The sequence below is a fragment of the Lactuca virosa genome, chromosome 4 (assembly GCF_052849685.1).
Source record: "Lactuca virosa cultivar CGN04683 chromosome 4, Lactuca_virosa_CGN04683_v6, whole genome shotgun sequence".
NCBI lineage: Eukaryota > Viridiplantae > Streptophyta > Magnoliopsida > Asterales > Asteraceae > Lactuca > Lactuca virosa.
The window spans coordinates 71,087,626-71,112,415 of NC_136429.1; the positions used below are offsets into that span (position 1 = coordinate 71,087,626).

Sequence of the window (24,790 nt, forward strand, 5' to 3'; positions counted from 1 at the left end):
TGGCACAAAAAATACTCATTTATTAGCATAGAAAGAAGAAAGAAAAGAAAAGAAAAGATTTGGTCCCTAAAACTTACACCCGATAGTTTTGTCTTTCCTATTAATTTTTCTTATTTATTTTTTATTATCAGGTAGGACCCACCTATACCCCACTGGAACCATTGCCAAGAGAACCGTCGCTCTCACCATCTTCACTGTGAACATAATAACCACCACCGTCAACCATTAACAATTTAACACATCACCCACTCAGACACTCACCCCCTCTGAAGGCAAATTTCTTGTACAACCAACCAAGATTTGATGAAATGTATCAAACAATTTTTTTCAAAAAGACTGTTTCTATGCACACATGTATATAACTAGATGCTTCATATATACTGTATTAGTGTTACAGCAAGATATTCAAAATCCTTAAAATGAAATATAAACATCTCATTTATAGTAGTATAAAGAACTTGACTTTGATACTAATGCTTACTCTAGTACATGTCAACATTTTTCAGAATTTTTTACTATTGGGATACAGGCCGGCTGTTTGAGCTGGAAGCTGTTGCCTCAATAGAAATCACTGTTTGAACAGACTCATGAGGTTTCATCTCTTTAATCGTCCCTCCAATTTCTCCAATCACAAGCTCCTCTTCAGACAAAGTTACTTTCATGTTTGGTTCCTTGATTTTCATACGACCCTCAAGCATATTAACTACTTCAGACATGGTAGGCCTAAGAGCCGGGGACTTATTAGTGCATAATAGAGCAATTTTGATCATCCTCACTGCCTCTTTTTTGTTGAATCCGGAGCCCAATCTTGGATCCACCAAGTCTATCAAACTCCCCTTTTGTTTCAGAACAACCGCCTTAGAAAGGAGAAACAGATAAGTCAATAAGTTGGGATTTGTGGGGAAAAATCGAACTATGGTTCTTTTATAAACAGGTTTACCCAATCAAGAAGACAAAAATAATCTTCAGTTGGCCGATATTTAATATTATTCTCTCCTGCAACAATTTCTAGAGCAAGAACCCCAAAACTGTATACATCTGCTTTGTAGGTCAAGTAGCCCCATAATGCATATTCTGGTGCCATATACCCTCTGTGAGTACCAAAAGCAAATTGAGCAAATGTATAACTAAAAGTAAAATAAGCTTTATAATATTAGAAAAGGAACAACAAGACAACTACTGACATAGTTCCAGCAACTCTAGTGGTAATGTGAGTGTTTTTTTCTTCATCAAGTTTGGCCAAACCAAAATCTGAGATCTTTGGTGTAAGGTCAGCATTCAAGAGTACATTTGAAGCCTTGATGTCCCTATGAACCATTTTGAGCACCGAATCCTCATGCAGGAATGTCAAACCTTTTGCAATGCCAACACAAACTCTTTGTCTTGTAGGCCAATCACTTTCCAATTTAGAGTTATTGTGCTCTGATATTTCATAAATGCATTTTAAATCTTAAATTTAGAAATTTGTTGTAAATGGAAGAGAGACTCTCTTTGTGGAAATAAAGACGACATAGTTTACACTTTGGGATGTCCAACTTAATTTGTAACATTTCGTTCTTTTGCAATTTTTCAAACCTATAGCTACCTATCGTTATTATAATATTCATGTTGTTGGTTTTGGTTAAACCGGAAATGGGTCATGTTGGGTGGGTGCAGGTTGACCTGTTTATATTCAAATAAACAGGTTGCGAGTTTCATCGATGCACCCCAAGTTGTTTAATTAAACTGTTGAGATTTCCAGCTCAACCAGATCCCTAGATAAAAGGATTGACCTGATCAAGTTGACCCATTTCTTTTTCTCAACCCAGTCTGTTAGATAAATGGATTGCCCTAGATTGACTCATTTAAGTTTCAAAGTTTAGAAAAAAAAAATGTTAGATTGACTCATTTAGTTAAAATAGTAACAAACCCAAATAATTGTTCAAAGTTGCAGATAAAATAAGTATATAACTACAACCTAATTATCGAGACAACATTCTAAATTTCTAAGACATTGGAGTTTTGTTTTTGTATTTTATAATTTATAAGATAAAAATAATATATAAAATAACAATAAATATGTATTTGAATGCATTGGCAGGCTGGAAACAATTCAAAAGTTTTAAACCTAACACAACCTATTTGATTAAATGGGCTGAGTGGGTCGACCTATTTAATAATTAAACGAATTGAAAATCTCAATTAAGCCAGTCAAGTTAATTTGGTTGGGTTGGTGGGTTGAGTCTATGCTTGAGAGCTCTGACTTTGGTCCATTACTAAACAATATTTTACTATTTTACAAATTTGACTAATGATTACATATTTAATGTACAAAGTGAAATATAAACTTCAAATTTCGTATAGGGTGAGGGAGTTGCTACTTAAGAAGAAGATTGAAAGGAGAATACCAAATAGCGCATGTGCTAGAGAATTATTCTCCATGTACTCATAAACAAGGAGAAGGTGGTTGCCTTCGACACAACAGCCATATAGCCTTACAACATTTGGGTGTTGTATACCGGCTATCATGCCTATTTCATTAACAAATTCACGATTTCCTTGCTTTGATTTCGAAGAGAGTTTCTTCACAGCAATTGGAGTTCCATCTAATAGGGTACCCTGTAATTGATGAATTAGATTAGGAAGTAGATGTATTCTCAATGTGATTCTTATTTTCTTTCATATTTTATATTTTTACATCAGAAAACGTTCCAAGTGAAGTTCTGTAGATTTTTCACAATGTGAATTGTCAAAAAGAAAATTTAATGCATGTACAATGTTACCATGTAAACCGATCCAAAACCACCCTCCCCAAGTTTATTTGAATCAGCAAACTTGTCAGTGGCTGCCTTGATTTGTCTATATGTGAATGCACCAGTCTGCAAATCCAATCCTCTTAGGTCTACAGGGAAAGAATATTTTACCAATGAAATAAATGTACTTCACAAACTACAAACAAGTACATGGCAAAATTTTAATTAACTAGCAATCAAACACCTTTTTCTCTTGAATTTTGGTCCCCTACGTAACCCCTCTTCCATGCGATGCCAAGAACTATGAGACCGAGGCAGAAAAATGCTGCCACCGCTCCAATGATGACAAACGTATATTTTTTGCCATGAGTTGGAGGCTTGAACTCTAATGAAAGCAATATATATTAGTAACAGTGTGTCACTTGAAGAGATTAACAATAGATTATTATTATTATTATTATAGAAATGACAATCATACACCACACATGGTAATTGTTTGTGAAAAAAAAGAGTAAATTACACGGATGGTCCCTATGGTTAGGGGACTTGGCCCCTAACTTTTTTTTTTTAACTTACTACATGTTTTTGTAGCATCATTAATCTCTGTCAGACATAAAAAAGAATATATTACCCTTATTTATTTGTTTTTAATTTTTTTTTGTTTATGTATGTCCTTTTTAATTTAATGTTATTTATTTAGAGAAATTGACAAATATAACCACTTCCGTACCTCTCATGCCAAAAAATAACCAAAAAATATAGTTTCCAAAAATGACCACCCAGTCCGAAGAGACTCCTCTACAGCCCACATAGAGGCTTCTGTAGAGCCACATGTCATCTGGTGGCTTCCCCCACTTTTTTTATCATAACTTTTTTTTGTTTACAAAAAATTCTGAAATTTCCGGTAGTTCTTAAAATTTAATTATCTACAAAATGGGCATAGTAATGAAAATTTGATAAAAGATTTATTTTTTAAATTTTATTTATATAAAAACCAAAATATATATATTTTTAATTTTTGTTGTAGACTTTGTTTATAACAAATTTTGGATCATACGACTTTGAATTATAATACTTTTAATCAAAACTTAAAATCATAAATATTTTAAATCATTATATTTTAGGATCAAATCATTTTTAACCCAAGTAAAGTCTTTTACGATATATTTTGGTTGATAACAAATTTTGGTTCATAACATTTTGGATCATAACATTTTGAATGATATCACATTTTTTAAATCATAACAAATTAAGGATAATAAACACGTTGAATAATAACCTTTTCTTTTTAAGAAATTACTAATATAGTCAATAATAGAATCCCTTAAAATTTTATTTTATTTGAAGGTAAATTGTTCTGGTTTTTATAGAAATAATAAAAATAAAAACTATTTTTTCAAGTTTTCATCACTATACTCATTTTGTAGAGACTTAAATTTTAAGAACTTTAGTGTTTTCGGAATTTTTTTACAAAGGAAAAAAATTATGACAAAAAAACAAAGTGAGAGAGAGAGAGAGAGACCATTGGTTGATGACACGTGGCTCCACAAAGGCCTCTCTGCGGGCTGCTTGGTCATTTTCGGAAACTATGTTTTTTTTTGGTTAGTTTTTGGCATGAGGGGTAGGGAAGTGGTTATCTTTGTCAACTTCTCATGTGTTTATATTTAACCTAGTAAATTACACATCCACAACCTTAATCCCTTCCATATTCCACCCATTTGGTTCCTCTATTTCTAGTGTAAACTACCACCGCCTATGCCACCAGAGTAAATCAACATCACCTTTGCCACGCGAGTAAATCATCACCACATATTCCACCGGAAAAAATACCACATCGAACCATTCGAACCAGAATTTGACACCACCAGGTACCACCTCCACCTATACCTACCATTATTTCCACTACCCAGTATATGAAATGCAGATGCAAAGAATGAACTTCAAACCTAATGTAAATCAAGCCCATATGCTTAAAATGAAAATCGAATGTACAAAGAAGAAGGTCAAATTCAACTTTTAACAAATTTAAGGGGACAAAGTAGAGTTGTAAAAACTTAGAAAACCCACTTCTCAAAAACTTCAACAAGAAACCCAGACCAAAGATAAGCTTTTCCACCTTGTTTCTGAGTTCAACTTAAAAAGAGAAGAAAGATAAGCTTTTCCACCTTGTTCCCGAGTTCAACTTAAAAAGAGAAGAGAACCAGAAAGAAGAGAGGCATTATCTTGCTCCCGCGATTATTTTTTGAAATGAATTGGAGAGAATAGAAGAGAAGATAAAGGATGATCTTCTCTGTAATATTCCTCTGCAATTGGAGGGATTTGGAAGAAAGTAGGCTTATCAAGGGGTATTTGTTTGCTAATCTTCCTTTACTTTCTTTCTAACTCAGGAACTCCAACATACAATTGACTTTCTTTTCCCTCCCTCTCTATAAATCCTAGATTAAAGAGATGCTTTTCAAAAATTTCTACTCTATCTATTTTTGAAACATGACTTGGAGAAAAAAAAAACTCAGATCGAATTTTGGTTCCCGAGAGAGAGAGAGAGAGAGAGAGAGAGAGAGAGAGAGAGAGAGAGAGAGAGAGAGAGAGAGGAAGAAGGGTGTTTATGTTTGATGGCAGCGTCACGACAACGGTCAAGAGGTTTTCAGTGTTTTGGTGCTAGGCTCGGTGGCTGGATCTAGAAATCGGTGACCAGATCTAAAAAATGGTGGCTTGAAGAGCGTCGAAGAGGGTTCAAGACTTCCAATTTCAGTGGGCTAAGAAAAGAGTAAGTGACTAAGCATATTGTAAACAATAATAGATTGATAATGAAAATACCTTATTGATTATATTATTTACAAGGAAGAGGTACAAGACTATAAATAGAGACAGGATCCCTAAACAAAGGAAACCCTACGGGATCATGGGCTAATTAGGCTAAAACTAATATATGTAATAATTACATTTTAACACTCCCCCTCAAGCTGGATCATAGACGTTAATCATGCCCAACTTGTTACAAATAGCAGAGACCCGCGAACCAGGAAAAGCTTTGGTACATCAGCTACTTGACTTCATGTTTGAACGTGGGGAGTAGAGATGGTTCCATCTTCTAGCTTTTCATGTGTGAAATGGCAGTCTCCTTCGATATATTTAGTCCTTTCGTGAAACCCAACATTATTTACAATATGGATAGCCGCCTCATTATCACAATACAAGTTCATTGGTTTCGATTGAGCTAAACCAAGTTCATCCGGTAGATTTCATACCGGTCGCATGTACTCTGATCCATAGCCCGATATTCAGATTCAACACTTGACCGTGAAACGACATTTTGTTTCTTATGTTTCCATGAAACTAGATTTCCTTCGACAAACACACAACAGTATGTAGTGGACCGCCTAGCAGTCGGAATCGCTGAACCCTTCGATGACCATGATTTCGATATAAGATGTCATGACAAGGAGCACCCTTTAAGTACTTTAGAATATGACTAACCGCATCCCAATGAGAGGTTCGTGGAGATGACATAAACTGACTTACAACACTCACCGAAAAATCAATGTCTAGACGTGTAATCGTCAGGTAGTTTAATTTTCCTTCAATTCTTCTATATTTCTACGGGTTCTCAAGTGGATCTCCTTCATCTACTTTCAATTTCATATTTGGAATCATTTGTGACTCGCAAGTGTTTCAATCATATCAGAATCCTTCAAAATATTCAAGAAATATTTCCGCTGAGACAAACAAATCTCTTTTCGAGTACCAGAGACTTTAATTCCCCAAAAGTATTTTATAGGACCTAGGTTCTTTGTTTGAAACCGAGATGAAGGAAAATCTTTCAGCTTCTTGATCTCAATTTCATCACTCCCAGTAATCACTATGTCATCAAGATATACCACTAATTGAATGTATCCAGAAGACGATAAAGCAAAGAAAACATAATGATTATAAGAGCTTCTTCGTAAGCTAAACTGTGTCACCACATCATTAAACCGTCCACACCAGGCCCGATGGGATTGACTTAAACCATACAGTGATTTACGTAATTTACAAACTCTGACATACCCCCCCTGAGAAACAAACCTAGGTGGTTTTTCCATATAAACTTCCTCATGTAAATCACCATGCAAGAAGGCATTATTCACATCCACCCAATCATAAGTAGCAGGTAATGAAACTAATAATCAAATGGAAGATACCTTATCTACATGATAAAATGTCTCGGGGTAGTCTACCCCATAAGTGTGAGCATATCCTTTAGCAACCAAGTGTGCCTTTAGACGAGTTGCAGATCCATATGGATTGAGTTTCACAGTCAATAACCATTTTGAAACCTATTGCCTTTTTACTTGCAGGTAAGTCTACCAAATCCCATGTATTATTTTGATCAAGAGAATTGATCTCATCAATCATAACATCCCGCCATCTAGAATGGTTCAAAGCTTCACCAACCGTTTGATGAATAGTTATATTATCAAGTGTAGAGATTATCGTGCGTGAAGTTGAAGATAGTTTACCATAAGAAACAAAAGAGGATATAGGGTAAGTACATGAACGCTCCCCTTTCATTATGGCAATGGGAACATCAAGTTCAGGATCCTATGTATCAGAAGATCGTGGATCACTCGTAGCAGGAGGATGATCAATACTTGGACTTGTAGATGAAGATTTTATCGGACCGGGAGTTGATGTAGGTTTTCGTTGCCTACTATACACATGAATTATGGGCGGTCTTACAGGCTCTGATGGGTGCTCATATTTGGATGGAATGGGAGACTCTACATTCAATTCAGAAACATGTATAATGTACAACAACAAATCGTCATTGTCTCCTTGATCACAAGTGTTGGTCATCGGAAAAAATGGTACTTTCTCTAGGAAACTGACATCTCGTGAAATGATATAACGATTGAGTGTAGGAGAAAAAAACATATAACCTTTCTGAAGGTGATAATATCCAAGGAAAACAAACTTGAGGGACTTCTAATCTAGGGCTCAAGTGAACATGATGATGTTTAGCATGTTGACAAGACTCACAATTTAGGGATGATAAATGACTAAATTGAGGAAATAATTTCTTCAAATTTTGAAGAGATGGGTAACCTAAATGAAAATGTATTTCAAACGTAGATAATGGCATCAATCCTATTAGGGATTTCGATACCTCCGGTTCAAATACATAAAGTCCACCAGATTCTTGTCCTCTACCAATTATTTCTTTTGTTGAAAGATATTGAAATACACAATGATCAGAGAAGAGGTGACACTACGATTCAATCCATGAGTAATTTTACTAACCGATAGCAAATTAAATGAGAAATTAGGGAGGCTAAACAGAGAATGGCAAGATGAATTGTGCCAGATCCTAGAACTTGAGGGGTAGACCCATTAGCAATGGTAACGTGGGATGTCAATGTATGAGTGTGTAAATCAGATAGAAGATGATGATTACATGTCATGTGATCTGAAGCACCTGGATTGATGATCCATTTGGAGGTAGAAGGTAACAAACATTTAGTAGAGTTGACCGTCTCCGCAAAGCGTCCACCAACGAATGTAAATTTTCATATCCAAAAAATCAAGAATTCTGTTTCGCAAATATAGTAATAGTAACAGACCAAAACTAGAAGTAGAACCAGAAGCATGAATTTCAAGTATAATCTCAGAACCAGAACTAGAAATAGGAATTTCTTGACAATTCATAGTCATTTTCTAATCTCTCCGAGAATCAGATTAGAATTCCACACGATGTCGGCAAAAGAACCAATGAGCACTCACAGGGTGCCCAAATTGAAAAACTCATAAACAGAACACTCACAAGTTGACTTAATCAGAAAACTCAAAAGCTGAACGATACCAAAATCTCGGTATACAGTAATTTATGAGCAGTACGTGAATAGTATTTATGAACAGTAACCGATGAACAATACATGAATTGTAGCCGTGAAATAGTGGCAGTCGCCGACCTATTAGTCAAAATATTATTTATGTAGTTTATTCTGTATTTGATTGTAATTCGTGTAACTTAGCTATCTATCCTTAAATAGTTGTAGGCTTACATAGTTTGCATCTCTATTTATAGTGTATCATTTCTTAATGATAGACAGGAAAACTTTTGATGATTCACATGGTATCAGAGCCCACTGCTCTGTACTTGTAAGTGGTCAGCCCAAGAAGTTAGCTTGAGTTGACTTGGGTCAGCCCAAACTGTTTTGAGTTAAATGGCCCAGTTAATACCCCAACTGTTTGTAGGCCCATGTATGTTGCTTATATGCTAATTTCAGTTGTAGAGAGAGATAGGAACGTAAGTCTTGTAACAGAGGATAATAAGTGAGGTAAATTGCTTCTTAACCTAATACAAAAGGTTTCTCTCTTCTGTGGATGTAAGCAGGTTATTGCTGAACCACGTTAAATCTGTTGTTCTTCATTCTCTATTTACTTTATTTATCTTGGTTGTTGTCATTGCTTGTTCTTGGGTCTAAGGGCAAAACGGGAATACAAATAGAAAGGTTAATTGCTGTCAAGGTTTATTTTGCTACATTTGGATTCTTTTATTTTCTGCATTGTTTTGCTGAAGTAACAATTGGTATCAGAGCTTAATATCAAATCCGGGTGGTAGAGCTCAGATTTGAGGTATTTAGGTGGTATTTTGTGTTCTGCACACAAGGTGTTCGATAAAAGTCCTGAGAGAGGCAGATTCTGAAACAAGCGGGTAAATGGCATCTACAAGCGGAACGGTTAAAGTTGGGAAGTATGAGTTAGAGAAGTTCAATGGGAAGAATGATTTTTCTTATTGGAGGATGCAAATGAAAAATCTATTAATCTCACAGAAGTTACACAAGGCTTTGGCGGGTAAGACAAAGAAGCACAAAGATATATCCGATGAGGATTGGGAGGAATTAGATCTTGAAGCACGAGCATCGATCATTTTATGCCTTGAAAGGGATGTTGCTTTCTTGGTTGGTAATGAAGAATCGGCAGCTGCGGTATGGGAAAAGTTAGAAGCAAACTTCATGACGAAAACTCTAACAAGCAGGATCTATTTGAAGTCCAAATTGTTTACTTGCAAAATGGATGAAGGTTCTTCAATCCGGGAACACATCAGTAAATTTGATAGGTGTATATCAGATTTAACAGACATTGATGTGAAGGTAGAAGATGAGGATCAAGCACTTTTACTACTTCTTTCGTTGCCAAAGTCTTATGAGAATCTTGTACAAACGTTGATGCTTGTGGGTGACAGTCTTATGATAGATGAGACTAGAACATCAATTCTAGCGGATGATCTTCGAAAGATTGCAACCGGTGACATGGCTGCTGCTAGTGGTAACAAAGACCAGGCACAAGGATTGTTTGCAAGAGGTAGAAGTAATGAGAGAGGAAAAGGCAAAGGAGGAAAGTCTAGATCTAAATCTAGAACTCTTGATGAAAGGCGGTGTTTTAAGTGTGGTGAGCTTAGACATTTCAAAGCAAACTGTCCTAATAAGAGAGTAGGATGGAACAAAGAAAAGAACAACAACAACAACAACAACAAAGGAAATGCACAAGAGAAGCAAGAAGCTAGTTATGCCTCGGGAGAAGAAAGCAACGATGATTGTTACTTTGTCACTTCTGATGAAGAAATCTCTGGTAAATGGATTATTGATTCAGGTTGCTCGTACCATATGTGCCCAAATAGGAAGTGGTTTACTAACTATAGGAGCTTAGATGATGGAACCGTGGTAATGGGAAATAAACATTCCTGTAAAATGGTTGGGCTTGGTTCTGTTAGAATCAAAATGCATGATGGAGTGGTTAGAACTTTGTTGGATGTGAGACATGTTCCTGAGTTGCGAAAGAATCTTATCTCTGAAGGTGTATTGGACTCCGGTGGGTGTAAGATAGTTACATGGGAAGGAGTAAAGAAGGTTGTTCGTGGTTCTTTGGTTGTAATGAAAGGTATTCGTCAAGGAAACCTTTATGTTCTTTCAGGTACAACTGTGACAGATGGCGTAGCAGTTGGAACAAATGGTAGTGGTGGTGACCCATGTGAAAGCACTCGGTTATCGCATAGACGGCTTGGGCATATGTCCGAAAGGGGTCTTGATCTGCTTAGTAAAGAAGGTTTGTTGAAGAACTTGAAGAAGCCTTGCATGGATTTTTGTGAGCATTGCGTGTACGGTAAAGCACATCCGGTTCAGTTGAAATCAAGCAAACACAAAAGCAGAGGAATTTTAGATTATGTGCATACAGATGTTTGGGTTCCGGCTTCAGTCACTTCTAAGGGAGGTTCCAGATATTTTGTCACTTTTGTGGATGATCATTCTAGGTATGTTTGGATTTACTTTCTGAAACACAAGAATGAGGTATTTGACATGTTTAAGAAGTGGAAAGCAATGGTTGAGAACAGAACAAGCAAGAAATTGAAGACACTTCGATCTGATAATGGTACAGAGTATACAGAAGGTGCCTTCAAGAAATTTTGCGATCATGAAGGAATTGCTAGACATTGGACGGTTAGAAAAACACCACAGCAGAATGGAGTCGCAGAGAGGCTGAATCGTACATTGCGAGAGAGATAAATGTGTATGCGATCATATGCTGGTTTGGGCAGAGAATGGTGGGCAGAGTCAGTTGCTACAACTTGCTACATTATCAATCGGTCTCCTCATGCGTCTCTAGATGGAAATGTACGTTATAGGGTATGGTCAGGGGAACATGCAGATTATGAGAAACTCATAATCTTCGGGTGCACAGCCTATTATCATGTTAGTGAGGGAAAGCTTGAAGCAAGAGCCAAGAAGGCAATTTTCTTGGGATATGCATCAGGTGTGAAAGGCTATCGTCTTTGGTGTTTGGAAGATTCCAAGTTTATAATCAGCAGAGATGTTACTTTTGATGAGAACTCCAATGTAGCTTCTTCAAAAGCTACGGTCCCAAATGGTGATGACATTGAGACGGTCAAGTCTCAAGTAGTTGATATAGAACCTAAAAGCCAACAAGGTTCTAGTCGTGTTCACGAGGAAGATCATGGTGGTATTCACGGTGATATTGAACATGAGACGGTTCAGCAAGAAAATGTACACGAACCAGAGGAACAAGAGCTCGGGGACAATTTGGTTTTTACTAGGCCGAGGCGAGCATATAAGAAAGTTCAAAAGTTGGGGTCTGATCAACCCTTGAAACACTACGAACATGCAAGTTTGGTTGAGTATGCACTCTCGATGGAGGAAGATGAGTCGGTCTCCTTCAAGGAAGCTATTCAGAATGGCAATAATGAGAGTTGGTTGGCTGCTATGGAAGAAGAGATGGAGTCTCTTCGAAAGAACCAAACTTGGGAGGTGGTCCCATTACCCGTAGGAAAGAAAGCTATTGGTTGTAAGTGGGTGTACAAGAAAAAGGAGGATTCTTCCGAACTCGGTGGTACAAGGTACAAGGCAAGATTAGTAGCAAAGGGGTTTGCACAAAGAGAGGGAGTAGACTACAATGAGATATTTTCTCCGGTAGTGAAACACACTTCCATCCGAGTATTGTTGAGTATTGTTGCTCATGGTGATTTGGAGCTGGAACAACTCGATGTAAAAACCGCTTTCTTGCACGGAGAATTGGATGAGGAAATATATATGCATCAACCTGATGGATTCAAGGTTGTTGATAAGGAAAGTCAGGTATGTCGCTTGAGGAAATCACTATATGGATTGAAGCAATCTCCTCGACAGTGGTACAAGCGATTTGACTCTTTCATGCTGAAGCATGGGTTCTCCAGAAGTCTGTATGACTGTTGTGTTTACATGCGGAAGCTTCATGGAGGTGATTATATCTATCTTCTTTTGTATGTGGATGACATGCTTATTGCTTCGAAGAGCAAGGTGGAGATAGATAGTCTGAAATCTCAACTTGGTAAAGAGTTTGAGATGAAGAACATGGGAATTGCCAAGAAAATATTAGGTATGGAGATTAGAAGAGAGAGGACGAAACATCGATTGTTCTTGAGCCAAAAAGGCTACATTGAGCGGGTCATTGCGAGGTTCGGGATGCAAGATGCCAAGCCAGTGGTGACTCCATTGGCTCCACATTTTAAGCTCTCTAGTAGACAATCTCCTTCTACAACAAAAGATAAGACGTACATGGAGCGTGTGCCTTATGCCAGTGCAGTCGGCAGTCTGATGTATGCCATGGTGTGTACACGTCCAGATATTTCACAGGCGGTCAGTGTGGTCAGCAGGTTCATGGCAAACCCAGGGAAGGGACATTGGGAAGCTGTGAAATGGGTCTTGAGATATTTGAAAGGGACCACTGATATTGGTTTATGCTTTGGTGGAAATACATGTCGAATTACTGGATTTGTGGATTCAGATCATGCTGGTGATCTGGATAGATGTCGATCTACTACTGGTTATGTGTTCAAAATACATGGTGCTCCTGTTAGTTGGCGATTGATGCTACAAGCAACAGTAGCGCTTTCTACTACAGAAGCTGAGTATATGGCTATAACAGAAGGTGTAAAGGAAGCGCTGTGGTTGTGGGGTTTTTTAGATGATTTGGGGTTTGAGCAAGATTATGAAGACTTGTGGTGTGATAGTCAAAGTGCAATTCACTTAGCTAAGAATCAAGTTTATCATGCTCGTACCAAACATATAAATGTCAGATATCATTTTGTGCGAGATGTCATAGAGGATGGTGATATTTCTCTTATGAAGGTGCACACCGATGAGAACCCAACAGACATGTTAACCAAGGTGGTACCAGGTGGCAAGTTTAAGCATTGCTTGAACTTGCTTAATATTAATCAATGTTGATTGCCCTTGAGGGCAATGACATTGCAGGGCGGTGTCAGGGTGAGGTGGAGTTTTCACCCGGTGAAGTGAACTACGGTGGCTTGATCCCAGATGTGAGTACGTAGGCAACCATGGTGAAATGGTGCAGCCGGATTGAGTTTTACATATCAAGGTGTGCAACTTCTTGTTTGGTGTATCGTACAAAATTTGAGGTCTATCAAATGTTGTTCGAGGTGGAGAATTGTAAGTGGTCAGCCCAAGAAGTTAGCTTGAGTTGACTTGGGTCAGCCCAAACTGTTTTGAGTTAAATGGCCCAGTTAATACCCCAACTGTTTGTAGGCCCATGTATGTTGCTTATATGCTAATTTCAGCTGTAGAGAGAGATAGGAACGTAAGTCTTGTAACAGGGGATAATAAGTGAGGTAAATTGCTTCTTAACCTAATACAAAAGTTTTCTCTCTTCTGTGGATGTAAGCAGGTTATTGCTGAACCACGTTAAATCTGTTGTTCTTCATTCTCTATTTACTTTATTTATCTTGGTTGTTGTCATTGCTTGTTCTTGGGTCTAAGGGCAAAACGGGAATACAAACAGAAAGGTTAATTGCTGTCAAGGTTTATTTTGTTGCATTTGGATTCTTTTATTTTCTGCATTGTTTTGCTGAAGTAACAGTACTCTATCTCAACCACTGCTGCTGGTAACTTTCTTCAGACCTGTCATCGCCGTTGAAGTTTCAATACAGCCGTATCACGATCCTCCTATCCTCATCACTTTTATTTCTCCGTGGTCATCTTTTCTGAGTACCATCATGCCCGATGCAAAATACGGTTTATCTAGTAAAACCCATCAACCTCTTCATCTGGTTTATTCCGTGACTAACATACAACACAAAATCCGTGTCTTAAATGGATCAAAAGTTCCGTATTCATCATGGGTTAAACTGTTCCTATATCATGCTCGGAGGTATGATGTCCTTCATCATATTGACAGCACAAAACCCCTTGTAGAACAAACCCACAATTTGAATATTGGGATAAAATCGATGCCATCATTCTGCAGTGGATCTACGGGTCACTGTCAGACGAAATTCTGGTTAGGATTTTGGAAACTGAGTCCACTGCATTCGAAGCTTGGACACAAATCAAGAACATTTTCTTGAACAACAAAGGCTACCATGCAACAGCTCTGGAAGACGAATTCATCAATATGAAGCTAACCAATCTCCCTTCTCTTGAATCATACTTCCAGAAGCTCAAAGAAATCGTTGATAAGCTTTCAGATGTGGAAAGCTATGTCACTGAAAACCGTCTAGTTCTGCAACTTGTCCGGGGATTACCCACAGAATATGACACAATTGGTTCTGTCATTAATCAGCAATTACGTCACTGGGAAGAACCCTGCAATATGCTTCAATCTGAACATCAGAGATGTCAAGCTTGCAAACCACAACAACCGATTGTTGTCGTTGTTGTCCCTGAACAGCAGCTACGCACCCATCCGTTTGAGAAACAATGTCGCAAACAGCCTCACAATCAGCCCCGTGTCAACCGGCGCCAAACTAGGCCTATGAATCGCAGACCCAATTGGGCACCTGCTGGGATGGGGCAGCAGCCTGCTAGTCAACCCCATGTTGTTTTGTCTCTCAATCCCTATCCTTCTTGGCCAGTGCAATTTAATAAGTTTTGGCCACCTTATTGGGCTCCGCCTCCTCCATGCCCTTATCCAACTCAACAAGGTGGGCCACTCCTTAGGTGGGCCACTCCTTGGAAGCCCGTCCCTTCTCCTTAGGAACAACAACAACCTGTTCGTGCCCCATCCAGGTGAGCTTAATCTAGTTGATTTGGATCCTTAGATTCAGGTGTGGTTTCCATGTCTTCAAGTATTACACCTATTAAATCCATACCAGTTCCCCTTACAAACTTCATATTAACAATGTCCTCTATTCACCGAACATCATTAAAATATTATTTACGTTCGTAAATATCTGTTAGATAATTGGTCCTCTGTTAAATTTGATCCCTTTGGTTTTCTGTGAAGGACTTCAAGATTGGGAAGATCCTGTCACATATACCTGTCACCAACAGTTTTAGTGATTCCAGTTCAGCTTTGCTCACCACACCTTCTACCGTTACTTGGCGTGATCGCCTAGGTCACCCGGGATTGCATATTTTAGATTTCCTTAGTTGTTCCAATTTTGTTTCATGTAGTAGGGCAAATACCTTGAATGTTTGCAATTCTTGTCAATTATCTAAGCATAAACGTTTGCCTTTTAATTCTTCTCTTTCGAATACACTTATGCCATATTGCCATTTGATATCTTGCATTGTGATTTGTGGACATCTCTAATTCAAAGTAATAATGGGTAAAGTATTACATGGTCCTAATCGATGATTTCACTAATTCTACATAGGCTTTCCCCATTAAATTCAAATCAGAAACCTTCACAAAGTCCACTCAATTTCACAACTTTGTTCGCACTCACTTTCATTGCTCCATTAAGTCCTATCAATGTGGCATGGGAGGCAAGTTTGATAACACATCTTTTAAAATCTTTGCCTCTACTCATGGGTTTCAATTTTGCTTCTCGTGTCCTCAAACATCCCACCAAAATGGGAAGGATGAACGTATGATCAAAAGGCTTAATGAAATCATGTTTTGCCTCCTAAGTCATGCCTCAATCCCTCCCACCTATTGGGTTGAAGCCCTTCACACTTCTATCTACCTTAACAACATCCTTCCCACTAAAGTCCTTCAAAACCGTACCCCTCTCTCCGCTTTTTACCTCAACCACCCAACCTATGATCACTTACGTGTCTTCGGGTGCACATGTTATCCAAATCAATCGGCCAATAGACCGTATAAACTCTCTCTTCATTCCACCAAAATGGGAAGGATGAACGTATAATCAAAAGGCTTAATGAAATCATGTTATGCCTCCTAACTCATGCCTCAATCCCTCCCACCTATTGGGTTGAAGCCCTTCACACTTCTATCTACCTTAACAACATCCTTCCCACTAAAGTCCTTCAAAATTGTACCCCTCTCTCTGCTTTTTACCTCAACCACCCAACCTATGATCACTTACGTGTCTTCGGGTGCACCTGTTATCCAAATCAATCAGCCAATAGACCGTATAAACTCTCTCTTCATTCCACCCAGTGGGGGATACCCACCTGATTATAGGGGTTATCAATGCTTGAACCTTCAAACCGGTAAAATAATTCTTTCTCATCATGTCACCTTTGATGAAAATCCATTCCCTGTTTGAAACAACTCCCAAGTCTTACTGTTTCTTACAAGATGACTCCTCTCCTCTTGCGTTTCCGTTTTCCCCATACCCACATCCTACCACTATTGAGAATAACACCACCACTCTGACAACCACACCTCCGCCACCCACTACCATTCACCCCCAAATCCGCCCACTCTGATCCCCTATTCTCGACAACAACATGCCACCACCAAACCAACATTTGAAACTTACCAACAGTCCCCCAATCCAATCATTACTGCTACAACCTCCAACATCATAAATCGGTCCATTCACCCAATGCAATCCCACTCTTAAGCTCGTTCCCAACAGCCCAACTCTTCATCCCTTTTACACACCACGTCCATCGCACCTATACCAAAATCCCTCACTCAAGCTCTTTCTCACCCTAATTGGCGTTATACCATGGCCAACGAGTTTAAGGCTTTAATAGACAATAATACTTGGGAACTGGTTCCAAGGCCTACTAATACTCACATCATTAATTGCATGTGGCTATAAAACATAAGTTTCATGCAAATGGTTCCTTTCAAATATATAAGGTACGATTAGTTGTTAATGAGAAATGTTAACAGATTGACTTAGATTACAACGAGCATTCAGCCACATTGTAAAACCTGTCACCATTCACACGGTACTTAGTTTAGTTGTGTCCAGAAATTGGCCAATCAACCAGTTGGACGTTGAAAACACCTTTCTTCACAGGGACTTGAACGAGACTGTCTACTTGTACCAACCACCGGGCTTCACAAATCGGTCCAATCCATCATTTGTTTTTCGTCTACGCAAATCTTTATATGGACTAAACCAGGCCCCTTGTGCCTAATATTAATGATTTGAAAATTTTATTCAATCTTGTGGCTTTCACAGTTCCTCATGTGACACATCTCTCTTTATATATAAAGAAGGCAACCAAATGACCTTTTTGTTACTTTACGTTGATGACATCATTCTCACCGCCTCCAATCACCAACTCCTTCGCTACATAATTTCGTCTCTTTCTAAGGAGTTTTCCATGACCGATTTAGGGGAATTGCATCATTTTCTAGGCATCAACGTGTAACAGAAATCGAGAAACTTGTTTTTTTTTCAGGAAGCATATGCATCTGATATCAATGCTCGAGCTAAGATGTAATACTGTAAACCAGGCTACACTCCATGTGACACTGATTTTAAGCTAAGTGCAATGGATGTAACCCTTCTAACTAATGGCACCTTCACTAGATCCGGCATTGCTTACGCTATTCAACCGGTCTTCCTATTTATGCATGCTTCGTGCGAACCTCATTTCCAGCTCCTCAAGCGTATCTTGTGATATTTGAAAGGAACAACCTCTCATGTTCTCCTAATCTCTCCCTCCAAGTCCTCAAAGCTAACTGCTTATTTTGATGCCGACTGGGGGGATGTCCCAATTCAAGACGCTCAACATCGGTTTATTGTGTTTTTATGGGAGATAACCTTATCACTTGGTCTTCAAAACGTCAACACATGGTATCTCGTTTTAGCATAGAAGCTGAATACCGAGGTGTTGCACACACCACAACAGAGGTCACCTGGCGCCATAACCTTCTTCTTGAGCTATATGTTCCAACACGTGATGCCAACATCATATTTTGTGACAACGTTTCTGCGGTATATCTATCAGGCAACCCTATCGATCATCAACACACTAAACAGATTGAAATTGATATTCATTTTGTGCGGGACAAGGTTGGTATTGGTTCCATCCAGGTTCTACACATCCTTGCCGACTACCAATATGCATACATTTTCAAAAAAGGTCTACCTAGAGATTTGTTTAAGAGATTCAAGACCAATTTGCGCATTCTTCCCCATGCTCAGACTGCTGAGGTGTATTAGTCAAAATATTATTTATGTAGTTTATTCTGTATTTAATTGTTATTCCTGTAAATTAGATTTGTATACTTAAATAGCTCTAGGGTTAGATAGTTTTCATCTCTATTTATACCGTATCGTTTCTTAATGTTAGACAGGAAAACTTTTGATGATTCTCACGATCGATGCTTAACACAAAAAACCTTCCAACCCTAAACCTCGTTCTTATACCATGTAAACAATAATAGATTGAGGGTGAAAATACCTTATTGATTATATTATTTACAAGGAAGCGGTACAAGACTATAAATAAAGGCATGATCCCTAGACAAAGGAAACCCTACGGGCCAATGAGCTAATTAAGCCAGAACTAATATATGTAATATTTACATTCTAGCACAAGTAAATTACCCCATACCACAGGGACCACTCGTGTAACTTACTGTATGTTAAACTTCAAAATATGTGGAGAATATACATACCGGCCACCATAGAAATGGCAGATATCAAAGGACCATACACTCCTCTAATTGGAACAGCTGTTGTACCTTTTCCAGCATACTGGAACCGGATTTCTAATGTTTTATTTGTAACAAGTATGCCTTTTAAGGTTTTATATACTTCCTTATCAACCCCGCCTGCTTCAATCTTGATATCAAAATTCTTCAATACGTTTACACCCTGTAAAAAGGAGAAAAGAACAAATAAAAATACAACAATATAAAAACTAAAGGAACTGCACCATTCATTCTTGTTGATTATTAAGTAAAAATGTCTTTGAATTTGGAGATCAAATGTGAAGCCTTCACGAACAGGATTTATACAAATATATCATAGATCTATTTTGAGTATGAAAATAGTCCACTTGTGAAAGTTTAGGAAAAAAAGAATATTCAACCTGAACATAAACATCAAAAACACGTCTTCCAAGACTCTTGTAAGATTGTTTATCTCTGAAAACTATCTCTGCAAAATGCAGAGTCACAGTATACTTTCCATTTGCTAAGCAACGACCATAGTAAGTGAGAGACAGGAGCGTGTGGCGAGCCTTCGTATAAAGTTCATAGCCATTCATAGTGAGTACAGATGCATTAGTTTCGATATAATTTGCAACACTGTCATTAGCAGACCACATGCTTCCTGTGCTACTATATCCCCAATGATCACTTGAAGGAACAAATTTTGCAGGTCCACCTGAATCTTCATCTGCTTCATATGTCTTGTTTCCAATGGTAACTAGTGGCCCTCCACAATTTATATGAACTGAATAGTAGTCTAGAGAAACATAAAATAGATCAAACGAGTTCCATTCAATTTTTATGGAAACAAATCATTATCAGGACGCATTTTGCTCACCCTTTAAGCAAGGACGGGTGCTAAGGCATTTCCCAAGGTCTCTGCATCAAACCAAACATCAGATACCTCTTATTATATATAATTAATTTCCATTCATTTTAAAGAATAATAGTAGTGTTATAATCTTACGAGTTATTCCCACTAGAGTAGCTTCTGAATAAGTTCCTAATATAGGAAATAAAACTTTAAGTTTAATTTAGATGTGCACATGAAGGGAACATTAGAGTTTTTAAAACTTACAGTGATTCGCCACAAACTCGTGGTACCGTGTTTTTACTGAAGTTGTTGTAGGAAAGATCTACTACACTGCATTACAGTACATGCCTATGAACTACTATAACAAACACATCTTCTAAGAAAATTTATTATGAAAATGAGGGTCAAAAAAACATACAGATTACCGGTGATCCATGTAGGAAAACTGTTGTCTAGGGAGTTACCAGTCAGATACCTAGTCAAGTCATTTCACTAAATCAAAGATACTCAAGAGTAGAATACTACTGCAAACATATATGATTCTGCAATCAAGAGAAATAATAGTTTTGAAGAAAATCATACAGGGAAAAAGTAAATGCATATCTTTCTTACATTTTTTCAAGATTCAGTTCACTTAGATCTGGTATACCACCATTCAGATTGTTGAAACTGAGATCTCTGTGTAAGTATATGAAAATAGATAGAGAGAATACTTCAGGAAATTTTAATAGAAATCAAAAAAGCTTATCATGTAGAAATATAGAAGATACTGTTAACGGATATGGTCTAAAGAGGTAGGAGTTACAGATGTCTCAAACTGAACATTTGCGATATATAACCCGGAATACTCCCAGTTATATTACAGCTTCTCAACATCCTGCAACATCCACCAAAGTTTATGAAGGTACCAGTTTTGAAATTAAAGTCTTGTTAATAGATTTCTACACCCTATCACTTACAACTTATTCATTCTTGTCAACCTACTCAGATTTGGAAACCGTGAGCCCTCTCCACTTAAATCAAAAATTCGTCTGCACACGTATCAGATAAAGACATGTTGATTAGTACTTACTGCAGTAATAGAAAGAACTGAAGATCCTATGGAGGGAGTATATGTTTAACTTACAGTTCTGTTAAATTTCTCAAGAAGGAAAGACTTTCAGGTATTGGTCCTTCTAGACCACTACCTTGGATCTCTCTGAGGATAGAAGATAGAAATAATGGCAGTAAGCAAAAAAAGAATGATCAAATAACTAATCTAAGCACCATCTCCAACGCCACACTAACATGTGGTGTTAAGTTGCTCTAACCCAACACTAAATATAGTGTTGGTGATGTGTGTTTAATGTAATTTTTTCATTTAATAAAAGGATTATTTCAATGTATAATTGGATAATTAATTATATACATGAATAATCTGTTTTGGTTATCAATTTTTGATAATATAATTTATAATTTTTTAAACTATCGTAATAAAAACATATGAGTCAAGTTTGTAAAAACCTAATAAAAATAAGGGTCCTCATTTTATATGTCCGAGTCATCTGTGGAAGCAGTCGTCTACCTTTGGGTGGAGGCTAGACTGCGAATATATACATCCGTCTTACCCCATATATATAGGGTTTTGGTTTTAATATGATGAAGATAAAGAAGAATAATATCTTATAACAATCGAGTAATTATAGATGATAGATATTGTAATTATAGATATAGGTATTGGGGTATTGAGCAACTATAATTTCTTCATTTCTTGCCGATGATTGTTTTCGCATAGCACTAGGGGAAATGGTAGGAATACAATCGCCATAATGTTCGATTTCAAATAAAAATGTGAAAAATATTGTATAGGTAATGAAATGCCAATTAGTTTTCCTTCCACTGGACAAGGTGACGAGGCAGGGGAAATTGAACACATGACCTAAAAATGTTTGACCACCTGATAAATGAGAACAAATACTCTTATTGCTATTTTGCTAATAACGCATATTAGTCATTGAAATAAGGGTTATTCAATGAAATGACCAAAATTGTAGAAGTCATACCATGTAATGATAATTTTTTGAAAGAAAAATAATATCACAAAGTTACCAATTATTTTGCAAAATGAACTTGGCAAAAATAATTTAACTTGTAAAATTGCTTTGCGTGAATCCCAACTACTTTTTATTAATTTGGTGGAAATGTTTTATACAAAAGGGGTGAGTATTTTGTAATAGTTTCCGAAAATGTGATCATTTTGTGAAACAACACCTCCATTTTGGTTATTTTAGTGAGTATCTATTGTTTTAATCATGGAAGACACGAGTATTTTTCTTTTCTTTTTTCATTTTAGTTTTTTGGAGGGCGTTGAAAACTTGTTGGAGATATACAAATAGCAATACTGAATAAAAAACTTACAATTTCTGAAGTTTTGTGCAGTTTCCAAGGTTTGGAATTTTCCCACTGAAGTTGTTGCTACTTAGCCGGCTGCACAAAGGTGAGAACTGAGAAGCAGTTATGAGTCTACAAAATGGGAAAGATAAATTTCTAGCTAGTGTATAGCATGAAAATTTATACTATAATGTTTTTTGGGAAGGGTGCATTGTGCATACAGTTCTATCAAATTGGTCAGAGAATTAAGCTCCTCCGGCAATTTACCAGTGAGATTATTAGCACTCAAGACCCTACAATTTCAGAATAAACATGTATCGGTTAGTCAGTAGTTACCATAGCAGCTACAATCAAAAAAGTTTGTAGTAAAGCTACAACACAAAGAAGGTCTTACAGAGATGTTAAATTTTTTAATTTTCCAAGCTCAGCAGGAACAGCTCCAAAGAACATGTTGTTCTCCAGTATCCTGTTATCCATTTTATTATCCGTTAAACAGAAACCAACATGAAGAATGTAATAACATTACATATAAAGTATCATCATAAAAATTTGAGAGAGAAAGAGAGAATATACACATATAAAAGTGAGGTTATGTTGCCCAAAAATGTTGGAATACTCCCTGTCAAGCGATTAGCCGTAGCAGATCTGGATTACAGTAAGTTTTAATCGTTAGGAAATTGGAACTCTTATAGATATCAATAAACTTAGAGATCGAAAGATGAGATTCATGTATAACTAACTCACATGAATTCCAGCTTTGTTGATGCCCATTGAGGAGGTATGGTGCCATTTAGGTAATTAAACGATAAATCACTGCAACAAGCAACCCATGTTGTAATGAATCATGATATATTGAAGCATGGTATATATCTTTTTAAACATAAAACTTTGTTTTACATTATCTTGATATTTGGTAACTTGGCCAGGGATGGAGGAAGAACTCCTGCAAGATCCTGCCCCTTCATAGATCTGTTCAAAAGGATAAGTTAGGCCTCTAATTTTTGTTTACACAAATTCCACATTCATACCAGTAAGAGGAACTTATGTTTGGATAACAGTGGAGTGATCTATATATGTAACCATAATAGATGATTCGTTTAAAGTAACCAAAAATGAAACAAAACTGCATACATCTCAACAACGTGACAAACACTGGCAGGATACGAGCAATCACAAACAACACTGTTGTTATACTGAGAACTTGGGTCTTGCACATTTGTGTTCCAACTGGGATCTCCATCACATGGGTTCAGGTCAAAATTCCAGTCCTCTTTTCCCAATTCTTTAGCTATTTCTTGAAGTGCATTCACTGCAAAATAACATCAAATACTTTCGGGTATCTGTTGCTAATTATATCTTATCCCTTTTGAAATAATAGTCAAGGTTCACATATTATCTTATATTTGAGGTCTTATTCACACATAAACAAGGATTAAGTCACCTGTTATTTTGACAGAATGAAGAATCAAACTTTATTAAAAACTTGCCTTCATCTCGAGGAAGAATTTTGGCTTGTGCCTGAATACCAGTTACTAAAAAGAAAAGAATTGTAGACAAGAAGGTGAGAATACATGAAAGTATTGAACTTGGATCGAACATTATCAACATTTAAACTGATACAGTCACACGATTAATTCTTGTAATGTCTGTAAATACTTAAACGCACTGCAAGTCAACTTTGCCTATGGTCTTCAATGTGACATAAGATCAAACACGTTGCTTGCAATATTGAATGCACTTTGTCTTTAAAGATAATTACAATCCTCGCACTATTAACTATGAAGAAAGGAGCCATCCAAGACGAAAAATGTTGATTTTCAGTATTGCTGGCATTGAAAGTTGTAATGAATCATTGTCGGTTTGTAATTTGTATAGTTATCGGTCTCCAAAATTATAGCACCTCCAAGTTGACAATCTTGATTTAGTTTTAAAAGGTTTTCTTTTGGTATTTATATTACAAAATTTTGATATCTCATTTTTAAACATCAAAATGTTATATTTATATGAATATAATATTTAATCTTCATAAATTCTAAAATATCATATTTTCTAAATAAATAAATAAATAAATCGTTTGTAAACTGCCAATTTGGTCCCTCTTGATTGTAAAAAAAAAAAAAAAAAAAAAAAAAAAAAAAAAAAAACTAGACAGATCGAAAAAAAAATCAACTTGCACTCAAAATAAGATTTTTTTTTTCTTTTTTGGATTTAACACCTCCAAAACATGAAATGAATTTTTTTTATCATTCTTGTTTTTTTTAATATTTAATTTAATACATTAGTATATGAACATGATTTTATCTCTATCATTGGGAAGAAGCCATAGGAAAACCGACTTAGGGTAGTGCATAATCGAATGAATGCAAGTGAATCGATTATTCTAATCCTGAATTCTGGTTATATTTAAGTCTTTAATTAAACTTTTTTTTAATGATTCTTTACATGCTATATTTTCATGCCAATGTGAAACATATTACGGATATCCCTTGATATCCCTTCCTAACCAACTCTC

At 36.9% G+C, this 24,790-nt stretch overlaps 1 protein-coding gene across 2 annotated transcripts; it reads right to left on the minus strand.

Annotated features, from left to right (window-relative positions):
- Nucleotides 1-350: 350 nt before the first annotated feature.
- Nucleotides 351-24,099, minus strand: LOC145105349 (putative LRR receptor-like serine/threonine-protein kinase At1g07650). 2 transcript variants are annotated; one of them, XM_079042470.1, is made up of 24 exons: nucleotides 23,766-24,099; nucleotides 23,410-23,587; nucleotides 23,176-23,247; nucleotides 23,023-23,091; nucleotides 22,852-22,923; nucleotides 22,673-22,744; nucleotides 22,500-22,571; nucleotides 22,306-22,374; nucleotides 21,035-21,106; nucleotides 20,868-20,939; nucleotides 20,714-20,785; nucleotides 20,521-20,586; nucleotides 20,327-20,383; nucleotides 20,173-20,238; nucleotides 20,062-20,097; nucleotides 19,933-19,973; nucleotides 19,475-19,851; nucleotides 19,125-19,257; nucleotides 2,977-3,117; nucleotides 2,763-2,881; nucleotides 2,388-2,598; nucleotides 1,185-1,422; nucleotides 941-1,091; nucleotides 351-857 (listed from the first exon to the last, which is right to left on the minus strand). In XM_079042470.1, exons 1-24 carry the CDS (start codon nucleotides 23,884-23,886, stop codon nucleotides 516-518), a joined length of 2,919 nt encoding a protein of 972 aa, XP_078898596.1. In that variant the 5' UTR covers nucleotides 23,887-24,099; the 3' UTR covers nucleotides 351-515. The 2 variants fall into 2 exon arrangements, with proteins under 2 accessions (XP_078898596.1, XP_078898595.1); XM_079042469.1 differs by having other exon boundaries at nucleotides 19,059-19,257; nucleotides 23,766-24,098.
- Nucleotides 24,100-24,790: the final 691 nt, after the last annotated feature.